Genomic DNA, 15,092 nt, shown 5'->3' with positions numbered 1-15,092 from the left:
ACGTAGGGGACAGAGATAAGGGAGGGTTGGAGTGACTGGGGGAGGGGACAGAGATAAGGGAGGGTTGGAGTGACTGGGGGAGGGTACAGAGATAGGGAGGGTTGGAGTGACTGGGGGAGGGGACAGAGATAAGGGAGGGTTGGAGTGACAGAGATAGGGAGGGTTGGAGTGACTGGGGGAGGGGACAGAGATAAGGGAGGGTTGGAGTGACTGGGGGAGGGTACAGAGATAGGGAGGGTTGGAGTGACTGGGGGAGGGTACAGAGATAGGGAGGGTTGGAGTGACTGGGGGAGGGGACAGAGATAGGGAGGGTTGGAGTGACTGGGGGAGGGTACAGAGATAGGGAGGGTTGGAGTGACTGGGGGAGGGTACAGAGATAGGGAGGGTTGGAGTGACTGGGAGAGGGTACAGAGATAGGGAGGGTTGGAGTGACTGTGGGAGGGTACAGAGATAGGGAGGGTTGGAGTGACTGGGAGAGGGTACAGAGATAGGGAGGGTTGGAGTGACTGGGGGAGGCTACAGAGATAGGGAGGGTTGGAGTGACTGGGGGAGGGGACAGAGATAGGGAGGGTTGGAGTGACTGGGGGAGGGTACAGAGATAAGGGAGGGTTGGAGTGACTGGGGGAGGCTACAGAGATAGGGAGGGTTGGAGTGACTGGGGGAGGTTATAGAGATAGGGAGGGTTGGAGTGACTGGGAGAGGGTACAGAGATAGGGAGAGTTGGAGTGACTGGGGGAGGGTACAGAGATAAGGAGGTCTGGAGTGATGAGGGAGGCTACAGAGATAGGGAGGGTTGGAGTGACTGGGGGAGGGGACAGAGATAGGGAGGGTTGGAGTGACTGGGGGAGGTTATACAGATAGGGAGGGTTGGAGTGACTGGGAAGGTTACAGAGATAGGGAGTGTCAGGTTGCTACTTTTCAAATTATCAGGGCCAATCAACCATTCTTGTGGCCAGTGTTTTTACCAGACTCTCTACTCCTTTTCTACCGACTGTGTTCATCTAAAACTATAACTTTGTCCTGAACATCTAAAAAGGTGTCGGTTATTTTAACTGCCTAACCAGAGCAACGCATCTCCCGTCAATACTTTGACTAGTAAGATGGTGCTGTTTATATCGTCATTGTGCATCCCCACTGCCCTGGACCTGGAAGGAGAGTGTGCCCATTGCTGTTGCTTTTCCCTTGCCCAACCCCCTTCGCCACTGGCTGCCCCAATGCAGGATGCAGGCTTAACATCAGAGGCTGAACTCAACTGCTCCGTGGCACAGGCATCTCTAACTTAGGTAACAGGTTTAGCCTCTGTAATACAAGATTGTCAATGATACATGCAGCAGCAGTCTCTGAGATCCATCAACAAGCTGTGGGCGGCACGGTGGCTAGCATTGCTGTCTCACAGCGCCAGAGACCCGGGTTCAATTCCCGCCTCAGGTGACTGACTGTGTGGAGTTTGCACATTCTCCCCGTGTCCGCGTGGGTTTGCTCTGGTTTCCTCCCACAGTCCAAAAGATGTGCAGGTCAGGTGAATTGGCCATGCTAAATTGCCCGTAGTGTTAGGTTAGGGGTATGGGTGGGTTACGGGTCGGCGTGGACTTGTTGGGCCGAAGGGCCTGTTTCCACACTGTAATGTAATCTAATCTAAATTTACCTATGAGTAATGGCATCACAGGAACAATGACTGCATGGGCAGGTGTCATGGCAACAAGGACAACGATTCCAGAAATTAGGAAGTTGTTTTTGTTATTCATTTACAGGATGTTGGCGTTGCCGAATGAGCCAGCATTTCTTGTCCATCTCTAATTGCCGAGAGGACAATTGAGAGTAAGCCGCATTGCTGTGGGTCTGGAGTCACGTGTAGGCTAGACCAGGTGAGGACGGCAGATTTCCTTCCCTCAAAAACATTAGTGAACCAGATTGGGTTGTGACAATCAGCTGTGGTTACATGGTTGGAATCAGGTCAACTCTTTATTTCAGAATTTTTACTGAATTCAAATTTCACCATTAGCTGTGGTAGGATTTGAGCCGGTGTCCCCTGAACATTGCCTGGGATTGAGGGGGTGTCTGGATAACTAGTCCAATGACAGGGTTTCAATGCTGGCTTTTGGACCTCAACAATAGTAGCTTCAATAATAAGCATGAAGCAGAGTGATACAGTAATTATAGCAATTAAATTTTAAATCAAAATATTTGAGACAAAAAAATTTTAACCACAATGTTAGCCACAATTAAACTTTCAATTTCGTGACAACCTTAATGCTCAGCATTCAGTATTGTTTTTTGTAGCTACACAATGTTTCCCGTGAGGCTTTTGGTGCCTATTTCTGTTGAGTAATCTTTCACCAGTTGGGCAGCTTCCTTCGCGGTTCCCCAATGGAGGGAAACTCCAGCCACTCCATGGCCGTAATTGTGCACCAAGTACATGTGACTCCCCTCACCTTCCAGCTTCTCCTTCTCCAGCCTCAGCACGGCTCGGACAGGCCTCAGACCGACTCCTTCAAATAATTTACGAGCCCGCTGGAGACTTGGCTCTAAAGCACAGCACGCCTTGAAAATGGCCTCGCTGTCCGAGGGGTCGACTGACATCCGCCAATCATCTTTTTACCTTGTTCCACCCAAAGTAACGCTGGAGATTCCTGGGTAAATGTAAGAGGTGCCATCGCCTACACGGACAAAGTGTTTGAGCCAAGGGGCGTGAACTTTATGAATCTGGCCCCTTACAGGATAAACGTTCATGTCCCCAGTAAGGGCCCTGGCTCCAATACCTGAACAGTTCACAATGATCTCATACTTTCCATGAAGTTCCCAGAAACCTGTGATCTTCCCCGTCTGTAACTGGCCACCTGCATTCTTTAACCTGGAATTAACAATTCGAACTTTATCAATACACGGTGCATACAAAGAGAATTCTATGGTTGACATTCATCAATAGGTTCATTGGATTAAGAAAGAGAGTACGGGTTTTTTCTCCCTCACCTTTAAGATCTCTCTGGAATGGCGTTGTCAGTCATGTGACAGAGTCATTTAGCTATTTCCTCACCAAAACCTTTCTTCCTCCACCCAGTTGGCCCTTTGCAGTAACCGGTATTTTCCCAATCAATTCCCATTTCTGCTGCTCTTGTGACAACGGAATAGACATGACCAAGGGAGACTAGTAACAGGAAGTGAAGTCATGGTAAGCCCAAGTGCAGCTAAACATGATCAAAAGCATCATGACAGATCCTCCAGATGGGAGTAAAATGAATCAGTTGTCCGATGATGAAACACATGAACATGCATCATTGGAGACAGGAAAATAAGGAGCAAGTGTCTCAGAGGCAAAGAATAGTGGAGGATGACAGAGACAGTGAGAGTGAGATAAAACAGAGATGCAGAAAAAAATCACAAAGCAAACCTGCTACTATCTGATTAGCTGGAGTACTGAGACAGTTAGACACTCATCAAGGAATAGCTTGGAACAATCTCGTCAGATTATTATGGAATCCAAAGAAATGTGTCAAGACCCACGGTTGTGGATTGCCAATGGAATCAGTAGCAATGAAACAACATCTCAGCATTCAAATCCCAGACAAACAATCTCAGGGGAAAACAAAGATCGAAAAATCACTTGACTGAACTTAGTCAAATTATCCTGAGTTCTCCTGTGCTATTTGTTCCCAAACCTGATTTTAACAAAAAGCTTAATTGGCTGATGTGGACATTGCTGGCTGGGTCACCATTTATTACCCATCCCTAATTACCCCAGAGAGCAGTTGACAGTCAAGCACATTGCTCCAGGTCTGGAGTCACATGTCGGTCAGATCAGGTAAGGACAGTAGATTTCCTCCCTGAGAAAGGACATTAGTGAACCAGATGGGGTTTTCGCCCTCAGCCATCTGAGGTCAACAGTTTTATGGTCAACATTAGACTCACAAATCCAGGGGTTTATTGAATTCAAATTCCAACATCTGCCATGATGGGTTTTAAAGCCAGGACCTGAGACCATTACTGGTGTCTCTCAATAAATAGACAAGCAATAATATCACTAGGTCACTGTCTTCCCTCCTAGATTCAGCACAGATTACAGCAAAGTAAATGCAGTGATGAAAACAGCTTTGTACCCAAACCCTCAATTAGACGATTGTAACAAGAAGATTGGTAGGGTCTCACTGTTCACCAAGACTGATTTATTGGAGGGGCACTCCCTGGTCCCATTGATATCAGGAACTAAAGAGAGTTGTAGCACACAAAAAAAATTTGAGATATGCCTTTCGGGTTTAACAATGCTCCAGCTATATTCCTAACATGAATGAACCAATTTGTAACTAGTGTATATAATTGTGTACTTGGATGAGGTATAATATACAGGAATCTTTGAGGAGAAAGTGAGGACTGCAGATGCTGGAGGAGAAAGTGTGTAAAAACGCCATCCCAAATTCCCAATTCCTTCGTCTCCGCCGCATCTGCTCCCAGGAGGACCAGTTCCAATACCGAACAACCCAGATGGCCTCCTTCTTCAAAGACCGCAAATTCCCCCCAGACGTGATCGACGATGCCCTCCACCGCATCTCCTCCACTTCCCGCTCCTCCGCCCTTGAGCCCTGCCCCTCCAACAAACCAGGACAGAACCCCCACTGGTCCACACATAACACCCCATCGTATCATCCATCGTCATTTCCGCCACCTCCAAACGGACCCCACCACCAAGGATATATTTCCCTCCCCTCTCCTATCAGCGTTCCGAAAAGACCACTCCCTCCGTGACTCCCTCGTCAGGTCCACACCCCCCACCAACCCAACCTCCACTCCTGGCACCTTCCCCTGCAACCGCAAGAAATGCAAAACTTGCGCCCACACCTCCCCCCTTACTTCCCTCCAAGGCCCCAAGGGATCCTTCAATATCCGCCACAAGTTCACCTGCACCTCCACACACATCATTTACTGCATCCACTGCACCCGATGTGGCCTCCTCTATATCGGGGAGACAGGCCGCCTACTTGCGGAACGTTTCAGAGAACACCTCTGGGACACCCGGACCAACCAACCCAACCACCCCGTGGCTCAACACTTCAACTCCCCCTCCCACTCCTCCAAGAACATGCAGGTCCTTGGCCTCCTCCATCGCCAGACCATGGCAACACGACGCCTGGAGGAAGAGTGCCTCATCTTCCGCCTAGGAACCCTCCAACCACAAGGGATGAACTCCGATTTCTCCAGTTTCCTCATTTCCCCTCCCCTCACCTCAGTCAAATTCCTTGAACTCAGCACCGCCTTCTTGACGTGCAATCTTCTTCCTGACCTCTCCCCCCCCTCCACCCCCACTCTAGCCTATCACCCTCACCTTGACCTCCTTCCACCTATCGCATTTCCAACGCCCCTCCCCCAAGTCCCTCCTCCCTACCTTTTATCTTAGCCTGCTGGACACACTTTCCTCATTCCTGAAGAAGGGCTCATGCCCGAAACGTCGATTCTCCTGTTCCTTGGATGCTGCCTGACCTGCTACGCTTTTCCAGCAACACATTTTCAGCTCAAATATACAGGAATGCCTGAGAAGAATATATGAAAGAACTGGATGGTTTATTTAAATAGTCTCAGCTAACTGACCTGGTAATAAAACTTTGCCGAGGTGATTTGCAAAAACAAGGGTAACTTACCTGGGACCCATTGTAGGACAAGGGCAAGTAGTGCCAAGAACAACAAAAGAGATTGATAGAATTCTTTGTTCATAAGCTTAACCAGGAAACCACATAGATCTTTGAAGATGTGTGGCTTCTTTCAAAGATTTGTGCTTAACCTCAGCACTGCTACTGTACCTTTAACAGATCTGTTATGAAAACAGGCAAAGACAATGAGTTCTGAACTGTGTTTGAGAAGTTGAAGGCGATCCTGATGAATGAACCAATGCCTGTGTCTTCACTAACCATTTAACAACAGGAATTAATAGTGGCAACTTAGAAGTGGATCTGTTTCCATTACAAGATGATGAACTAAATGTGAAGAAGCCAGTTGGGTACATTTCCAAGAAACTCAATCACTATCAAAAGGAATACCCTTCAGTGGGAAACAAAACTTGGGTATTTTACTCGGTCTCGAATGTTTTGAAATTCACATCTGTCAAAATCAGAAAAAGAAACTAATTTACAATTACCACAATCCTTTGGCCTTTGTAGAGAAATCTAAAAGTCAAAATGCTAGACTATATCATCATTGTTAACTCAACTTTATCATATAAGAATTGTTCATATCAGTGGAAAAGATTTGCATTCTGCATTTCAGATGCACCATCAAGAATGTAATAATGCTGGAGTAGTTTGGGTATTTTAAAAAAGGTAGCAATAAATTGGATAAATCTTGTATAAGGAATGAATGAAGGGTTTTTTTACTTTGTCGTGGTAAGTGTCACATTTATATTGTAATGAGACACATCTAGAAATACTTAAGACATGTTAGAAGCATTTACGTGTATGGATTTTGAGAATTGGGAAATTTAAGGTTTGGATCAGAGTTTGCAGAGGATTTACCATGTGACTTCCTAGGATTCAAGAATGAAAAGGTCAAAAAGAACTAGGGATGGTCGACTCTATATAAAAATTAAGTGAATTTGAGAGAATAGGCCTTTAAAAGAGAGATACATGATTGTGTTATGATGTATAATTGACAGACAGACAAATTGGGTTTTGGAGAGAGCCCTTGTTGAAGGGTGTCTAGCAACATTCTCTGAACTGAATTTGTTGTGTCTTCCAGTAAATTATATTTTATCAATTGGGGAATGACCTCCAAGCTAGAAATAAAAAATTCTGTCTCTTCACAAAAAGTGGCAGTTGGTAGAAAACTGGCAGAAATCAAACCCCACTACTCCATGATCTCTCCAAATCTCTCTCTCCATCAGGAAGACAACATTCCTTAAAAAAAGGAGTTAAAAAGCTAGCTTGAAAAAAAATGATAAAGTTTCACAAATCAGGCCTTCTAACTGTCTCACATCGGAATCTGAACTCCAATCTGACAATCTTCCATCACTTTGATCTTGTCAACAGGAAAATGAAGGAATTGAGAGAAGTCAACACATTCTGCTCTTTCAGTCTGGACTCTTGACCAACAGGGTGCTTTTCGCCTAATATTTTCAATTTCATCATGCTCTTCAGAGCTTTGCTATCTTGTCCTGTCTGTATATTCATGATGTGAAGGTGGTGGCGTTGGACTAGGGTGGACAAAGTTAAGAATCACGCAACACCAGGTTATAGTCCAACAGGTTTATTTGTAAGTGCAAGCATGTACTTACAGTTAAACCAGTTGGACTATAACCTGGTGTTGTGTGTTTTATAAGTTTGTATGTTCATGAGTAGTGTGTGAGGATTAAGAGGGATATGACTTAGGTCTGGCTGGTACACAGTTTGCCAATTAATTCAAGGATAAGTTTGTTCTTAACAAGAGAGTTGTTCTTGAGTTTACTGAAGATTTAAAGTTCCTTTTGTTCTAGATGACAGTAATAAAGATAAACAAATGAAATATTGTGGTATTAAAAGTAAGAAACTTATATAGGCAGCATGGTAGCTCAGTGGTTAGCACTGCTGCCTCACTGAGCTAGGGACCTGGGTTTGATTCCACCCTCGGGTGACTGTCTGTGTGGAGTTTGCACAGTCTCCCCAAATCTGTGTGGGTTTCCTCTGGTGCTCCAGTTTCCTCCCACAGTCCAAAGATATGCAGGTTAGGTGAATTGGCCATGCTAAATTACCCATACTGTCTAGGCATGTGCAGGCTAGTTGGATTAGCCATGGGAAATGCAGAGATAAGATGGGTCTGAGTGGGATGGTCTTCAGAGGGTCAGTGTGGACTTGATGGGCTGAATGGTGTGCTTCCACACTGTAGGAATTATATATTTATGGTGTGGCTCATGGAGTAGTGGCCTTGATTTCTCTTCCTATCAGATCCCGAACACCAATTCAACCCAGATTCCAAACTGCAGACTAGAACAAACTCAGCTTCAGGCTGTTGAGATGAAACCATTGAATAAATCTATTTGGCAAATGGTTGTAGCCAGCGAGTAATTGAGCAATGACGTTTCACATAAGCGTATGACTGGAAATGAAAGATCAGTGGAGATATACAAGTGAGAGATAAGTGGAGGTGAACAACAGGAAATGTACAATCTGGAAAACACCAGCACAAGAAATTAGGCTTACAAGTACATCTGGAGAACAATCTCCATATTCGAAGAACTTTAAAAGTAACCATAGAACATAGAACATAGAACATAGAACATAGAAGAATACAGCGCAGTACAGGCCCTTCGGCCCTCGATGTTGCGCCGATCAAAGCCCACCTAACCTACACTAACCCACTATCCTCCATATACCTATCCAATGCCCGCTTAAATACCCATAAAGAGGGAGAGTCCACTACTGCTACTGGCAGGGCATTCCATGAACTTACGACTCGCTGAGTGAAGAACCTACCCCTAACATCAGTCCTATATCTACCCCCCCTTAATTTAAAGCTATGCCCCCTTGTAATAGCTGACTCCATACGTGGAAAAAGGTTCTCACTGTCAACCCTATCTAACCCCCTAATCATCTTGTACACCTCTATCAAATCACCCCTAAACCTTCTTTTCTCCAAAGAAAACAACCCCAAGTGCCTCAGCCTTTCCTCATAGGATCTTCCTACCATACCAGGCAACATCCTGGTAAACTTCCTCTGCACCCGTTCCAGTGCCTCCACATCCTTCCTATAGTATGGCGACCAAAACTGCACACAATATTCCAGATGCGGCCGCACCAGAGTCTTATACAACTGCAGCATGACCTCAGGACTCCGGAACTCAATTCCTCTACCAATAAAAGCCAGTACGCCATATGCCTTCTTCACTGCACTATTTACCTGGGTGGCAACTTTCAGAGATCTGTGTACATGGACACCAAGATCCCTCTGCTCTTCCACACTACCAAGTAGTCTACCATTAGCCCAGTAATCCATCTTTTTATTACTCTTACCAAAGTGAATCACTTCACACTTAGCTACATTGAACTCCATTTGCCACCTTTCTGCCCAGCTCTGCAGCTTCTCTATATCCCACTGTAACCTGCCATATCCTTCCTCACTGTCTACAACTCCTCCGACTTTCGTATCATCCGCAAACTTGCTCACCCAACCTTCTAACCCTTCCTCCAGGTCATTTATAAAAATGACAAACAGCAATGGTCCCAAAACAGATCCTTGCGGAACACCGCTAGTGACGGCACTCCAAGATGAACCTTTGCCATCAACTACTACCCTCTGTCTTCTTCCAGAGAGCCAATTCCTAATCCAAACCTCCAACTCACCCTCAATGCCATATCTCTGTATTTTCTGCAGTAGCCTACCATGGGGGACCTTATCAAACGCCTTACTAAAATCCATATATACCACATCTACCGCTTTCCCCTCATCTACCTCCTTCGTCACCTTCTCAAAGAATTCAATAAGGTTTGTGAGGCACGACCTGCCCTTCACAAAACCATGCTGACTATCCTTGATCACATCATTCTTATCCAGATGTGCATAAATCCTATCCCTTACAATTCTCTCTAAGACTTTGCCCACAACAGAAGTGAGACTCACTGGCCTATAGTTACTAGTATTATCCCTACTCCCCTTCTTGAACAAGGGAACCACGTTTGCTAGCCTCCAGTCCTCTGGCACTACTCCTGTCGACAAAGAGGACACAAAAATCAAGGCCAATGGCTCTGCAATCTCCTCCCTTGCTTCCCAGAGAATCCTAGGATAAATGCCATCAGGCCCAGGGGACTTAACTATTTTCACCCTTGCCAGAATTTCCAACACCTCTTCTCTACATATCTCAAAGCCATCCATTCTACTTATTCGTGCCTCAGTATTCATATCGACATCAATGTCCTGTTCCTGAGTGAATACTGACGAAAAGTATTCATTCAGCGCCTCCCCAATCTCTTCAGCCTCCACACGCAACTTCCCATTACTATCCTTGATTGGACCTATTCCTTCCCTAGTCATTCTTTTATTCCTAACATACCTATAGAAAGCCTTAGGGTTTTCCCTAATCCTACCAACTAAGGACCTTTCATGTCCCCTCCTTGCTGCTCTTAGCTCTCTCTTCAGGTCCTTCCGGGCTACCTTATAACTCTCAATCGCTCCTATTGAACCTTCACGCCTCATCTTTACAAAGGCCACCCTCTTCCATTTAACAAGGGATTCCAACTCCTTATTAAACCACGGCTCCCTCACACGACCCTTTCCTCCCTGCCTGATAGGTACGTACTTATCAAGGACACTCAATAGTTGCTCCTTGAACAAGTTCCACATATCAATTACGCTCTTGCCTTGGAATCTACTTTTCCAATCCACACATCCTAAGTCATGCCTCAACGCATCATAATTTCCCTGCCCCCAGCTATAACTCTTGCCCTGTAGTACACACTTATCCCTCTCCATCACTAGACTAAAAATCACCGAATTGTGGTCACTGTCCCCAAAGTGCTCACCTACCTCTAGTTCTAATACCTGGCCTGGTTCGTTACCCAGAACCAAATCCAGTATGGCCTCACCTCTTGTTGGCTTATCTACATATTGTGTCAGGAAACTCTCCTGCACACATTGCACAAACACTGACCCATCTAACGAACTTGAGCTATAGCTTTCCCAATCAATATCAGGAAAGTTAAAGTCTCCCATAACAATCACCCTATTACTGTCACTCTTCTCCTGAATCATCTTCGCAATCCTTTCTTCAACGATTCTAGGACTATTAGGAGGCCTGTAAAAGTCTCCTATTCTAGGAACAACGCTGCTGTTTCCAGTTTCTAAAGAACACAGCTGGACCAGTGACTGACCAACAACTGTTCGCTGAGAAATCACTTAGCTACGTAGAATATACATGTTTTCATCAAACTAGCACTGATAATTCAGAATAAACCTTTAAACCATTCAACTAGCTTTAAGCACAAATTAGATGTCATACCTCTTTGATAATGCTTATAATGGTAATGTAATCGATATTGATGTCATGCCCTGCTCAGCAGGAGTCTTTGACAAAGGGATGTGAATTATCCTCACCTTCCATCATTCTCAAACCAGCTTTCCTAATTTGACTGTACATTTTGGAGACTCACCAATATGCTTTCATGTGTTTACTAACAGATGTCGCCAATGTTAATTGGATTATTAGTTCAACCACAAAATTAAACAGCACTATGTATAGCTTCCAGTTCATGGTTCTTGGGTTCCCTCAATCTGAAACACAAGCATGGGAGATTCACCTTGTGTTGCAGATAACCATAGTTTCATATGGTCAAAAACAAATATCAAAGTAAATGAAAAATCATGCATAGATTTAAGGACAATATGTATTTTATAACTTGCAGAGTTAGAAAGAACATCTGCAGCACTATAATCATACCGTAAAGAATGCTGAAATCAATGTCATGCAGCAAGTCATGAGAAAGTTCAATTAATTGGAGAAATCATCACAGCAATGACTTTACACAAATATCAGAGACACTTTAGATTTAATCTCCCAAAGAGGATTATCTGAAAGTTAAAGTTTTCTGCCTAGTTATGTTTAGCAAATGCAGCAATGTTGATGAACGTGTGTCCCACATGCAGGTTTGCCTGTTTATTCATCGCAGCATGTTTTCCCAGAGCTCATATCCAACATCAAAACTCGACCAATGTAGTACAGCAAACAAAAAACCCAAAAGAACTGTGGATGCTGCAAATCAGAAACAAACAGAAAAACACAGCAGGTCTGGCAGCATCTACAGACAGAAATCAGAGTTAACATTTCGGGTCCAGTGACCCCTCTTCACAGCTGCATACAGAAAGCAGGGCTTGCCCTAATATTACAATTATCACAATTACCAGATGCCTAAAAGCACTGTACAGTCAGTGAAGTGTGATGTCGGAATGTGTTGCCAAATTGTACACATTAAACTCCCCTAAACAGTAATTTGGGAATAACAAGATCATCTGGCTTGTTTTTGCCTGAGGGATAATGTCAGCCTCCTTCTCTCCTTTGAGCAGTATGGTGACTCAGTGGTGAGCACTGCTGCCTCACAGTACCAGGGACTCTGGTTCAATTCCAACCTCGGACAATGATCTGTGTTGAGTTTGCACATTCTCCCAGTGTCTGTGTGGGTTACCTCCAGGTGTTCTGGTTTCGTCCCACAGTCCAAAGATGTGCAGGTTAGCTGGATTGGCTGTGCTAAATTACCCATAGCATCCAGGGATGTATAGGCTAGGTGGATTAGCCATGGGAAACACAGGAATAGAGTTTGGATGGGATGATCTTTGGAGGTTCAATGTGGACTCGATGGGCCAAATGACCTGCTCCCATACTGTAGGGATTCTATGGATCAAAATAATGTCACGCAATCCTTTCTGTCCAGCATTAGCAGCAGGCAAGTCTGTGGTTTAACATCATATCGAAAAGACAGCTTTGATTTTTGATTCCCAAATTCTGGAGTAGAACCAGGACCTGGCTCCCTTCCGGCTCAGAGACAAGAATACAATCAACTGAACCACAACGGGTACAGCAGAAAGGGACTTCCCATATTGGTGTCAAAAGCCTTACCGTTTCTCCAACCAAGGTAAGTAGGAGGTACATTCGCAAAGTAAGGTCGTGTACGTCCAGCCGAATGTAGCCTGTGGAAACCTCTTCAGCTCAGAATTATTCATCATCCGGAATGCCAGCACAGAGTCAGACCAGTACGGGATAGGCTCTATAGGAGCTTCTTTAAAGATCTCCCATCTAGAAAAGCATAGAAATTTAATTATTCAGAACAGCAACATAATATTTTATTTACCTTGACATTTCTAAATCTCTCGACCAATCTAAAACCAATCATTTCTGTTACTCATATGAGGCTACATGTTTCGAGTGAAAATTTATCTGGTGACACATCTTGGGATATTTTACTAAGTTAAAGATAAGATATAGATGCAAGTTAGTGTTGTATTCAAAGCAGAGATTTTCCAAGTTTAAATGTGCCTTTTAATATCAAAATCTGTGAAAATAAATATTTTAAATAGTCAACACTTCCCATTGCCAGCACCTACTGGTCCATGAGATTATTGGAAGGCTTTTCTAAGAGAATCAGAGAATGGTTATGGCACATAGGACTGGCCATTTGGCCCACATTTTGTCTGTGCTGGCCCTCTGGAGGAGTAATTCAGTTTGTGGACCTTCCCTGTAATAAGTAAATTTTCCTTTTCAGGTAATGATCCAATTCTCTTTGAGATCTCAGTCGACCCTGTCCCCACCACACCCTCAGGCATTGCACTGCCAATCCTAACCACTCACTGTGTAAAAAGGTTTCTCCTCCCTCTGACATTGTTTCTTTTGACAATTAATTTAAATCGGTGCCCTTTGGTTCTCAATTCTTCCATGAAATAGAGGTTGTCCTTTGTCTTTTCAAATCTCAGTAACTGAAGTTCCTCGCCCCCGGAACCATTCTCACCTCTATCAATAAAGCCCTGGTTTCTGTATACCTTAGTCATCACTCTCAAACTGTCCCATCATCTTCAACGATTTACATGCATTTACATAGGGTCCCACTGCTCCTGCACCCTCTTCAGAACGGTACCCTTTATTTTGTATTGTCTCTGTATTTGGTAGGAAGGTGGCAAAGTTAACAATGTTCACTGTTTTAAGGAGCTTTACACTATATTAATGGTGTATGGAAGGAGTAGTGCCTCAGACAAACTCACCATATATGTATGAGAGCACACCGAGTGTGTGATAGCATGTCTGGGTGTGATCGAACCTGCATGTGTGACAGCGCGCCATGTGCATGTGAGAGCACTGTGTGTGCAAGTGAGCATGCATGCACAATTTTGTGTGTGCGCACGTGTGCGTGTGTGTCTGGGGTGTGCATGTGTGTGCAGTCAAACCAGGTGCAGTTAACTGTGGAGTGCGTTACACACAGTAACTTTGCATCTACCCTGACAAATGAAGACTGATTCTGGGAAACTATCTGTGGGGTGACAGTCTTGAAGGTGGGTCAGTTGTGGAACATACAGAGCTGAACAAGTCGGGGAAGATATGATTCTGACCCTGGCAACCGGCTGCATCTGGATCTCTCTCTGGACTTCATCTCCACCTATCCACTCACTCCTGACCCCCAGCCCCAACCGTGTTAATGGCATAAATAACACCTTATCCCAGCTTATTCCAGTTTTGAAAAAGACTCCCTGGACCCAAAATATTAACAATGTTTTCTCTTCACAGATGCTGTGAGAAATTCTCCAGCATTTCCTGTTTTTGTTTGCTCCAGCACCATAAACTTATTTTGCCCCTGCATTCCAAAATTATTAAATAATTAGCAGGAAAGGGAGGGGAGGAATTAAGTACAGCAACTATCACCCAATGGCCACAGGGATCCATGCTGGGGCTATAATTATTTACAATCAATAACAATGATGTGGGCGAAGAAAGTAAAAGACCAGGTCAAAGGTGAGTAACTCATCTCCTGGCTCCCCAGCCCGTGTCTACAAGGCTCAAGACAGCACCTTCCAAACCACCTTCCATCACCATTCCTTCACTGTTGCTGGATCAAAATCCGGGAATTCCTTCCCTAACAGGGGCAAATGTAGGGGAATGGATCTGGGTAGGTTGCTCTTCGGAGGATTGGTGTGGACTTGTTGGGCCAAAGGGCTTGTTTCCACACTGTAGGTAATCTAATCTAATCAAACAGCATTGTGGGTGTACCTATAGCTCAACATCACCTTCTCAAGGACAAATAGGGATGGGCAATAAATACTGGAACCACATCCTATGAATAAATTTTAATAAAAAGACTGACTCCAAGACACTCGTGTGTGGCTCTCTCTCTCTCTACTCTGTTTAAGATGTGTATTGTTGAATAAAAAAGGCTAGTCACCAAGACCTGGTTCAGGTCTCTAAACCCCAGACAACATAACAATGTGGGGAACCAGTTATGGAGTCGGTATAGTTCATTAGCTGCCCGAAATATTTGCTAACACACAGCATGGCCAGAAGTGAGGGTACAATAGTCACCAACATTTTTTGTTCCAGATTTAATCACAAGAAGAACCCACAGGCATGAAGTAAGTCCTCCCACTGATGCTGATTGCTCATGACTGTGGAC

General features: G+C 44.5%; 1 protein-coding gene across 1 annotated transcript in view; it reads right to left on the bottom strand.

Annotated features, from left to right (window-relative positions):
• Nucleotides 1-2,244: 2,244 nt before the first annotated feature.
• LOC140458011 (D-aspartate oxidase-like) overlaps nucleotides 2,245-15,092 on the bottom strand; it is a 36,344-nt gene continuing 23,496 nt past the window's right edge. Inside the window, 2 exon segments of the mRNA XM_072551968.1 lie at nucleotides 2,245-2,851; nucleotides 12,557-12,733. Of these exon segments, the coding sequence (XP_072408069.1) occupies nucleotides 2,281-2,851; nucleotides 12,557-12,733 (748 nt within the window). The 3' untranslated portion in view covers nucleotides 2,245-2,280.

This window comes from Chiloscyllium punctatum, chromosome 3 (genome assembly GCF_047496795.1).
Source record: "Chiloscyllium punctatum isolate Juve2018m chromosome 3, sChiPun1.3, whole genome shotgun sequence".
Lineage (NCBI taxonomy): Eukaryota > Metazoa > Chordata > Chondrichthyes > Orectolobiformes > Hemiscylliidae > Chiloscyllium > Chiloscyllium punctatum.
This window is presented reverse-complemented; position numbering and strand designations above follow the sequence as displayed.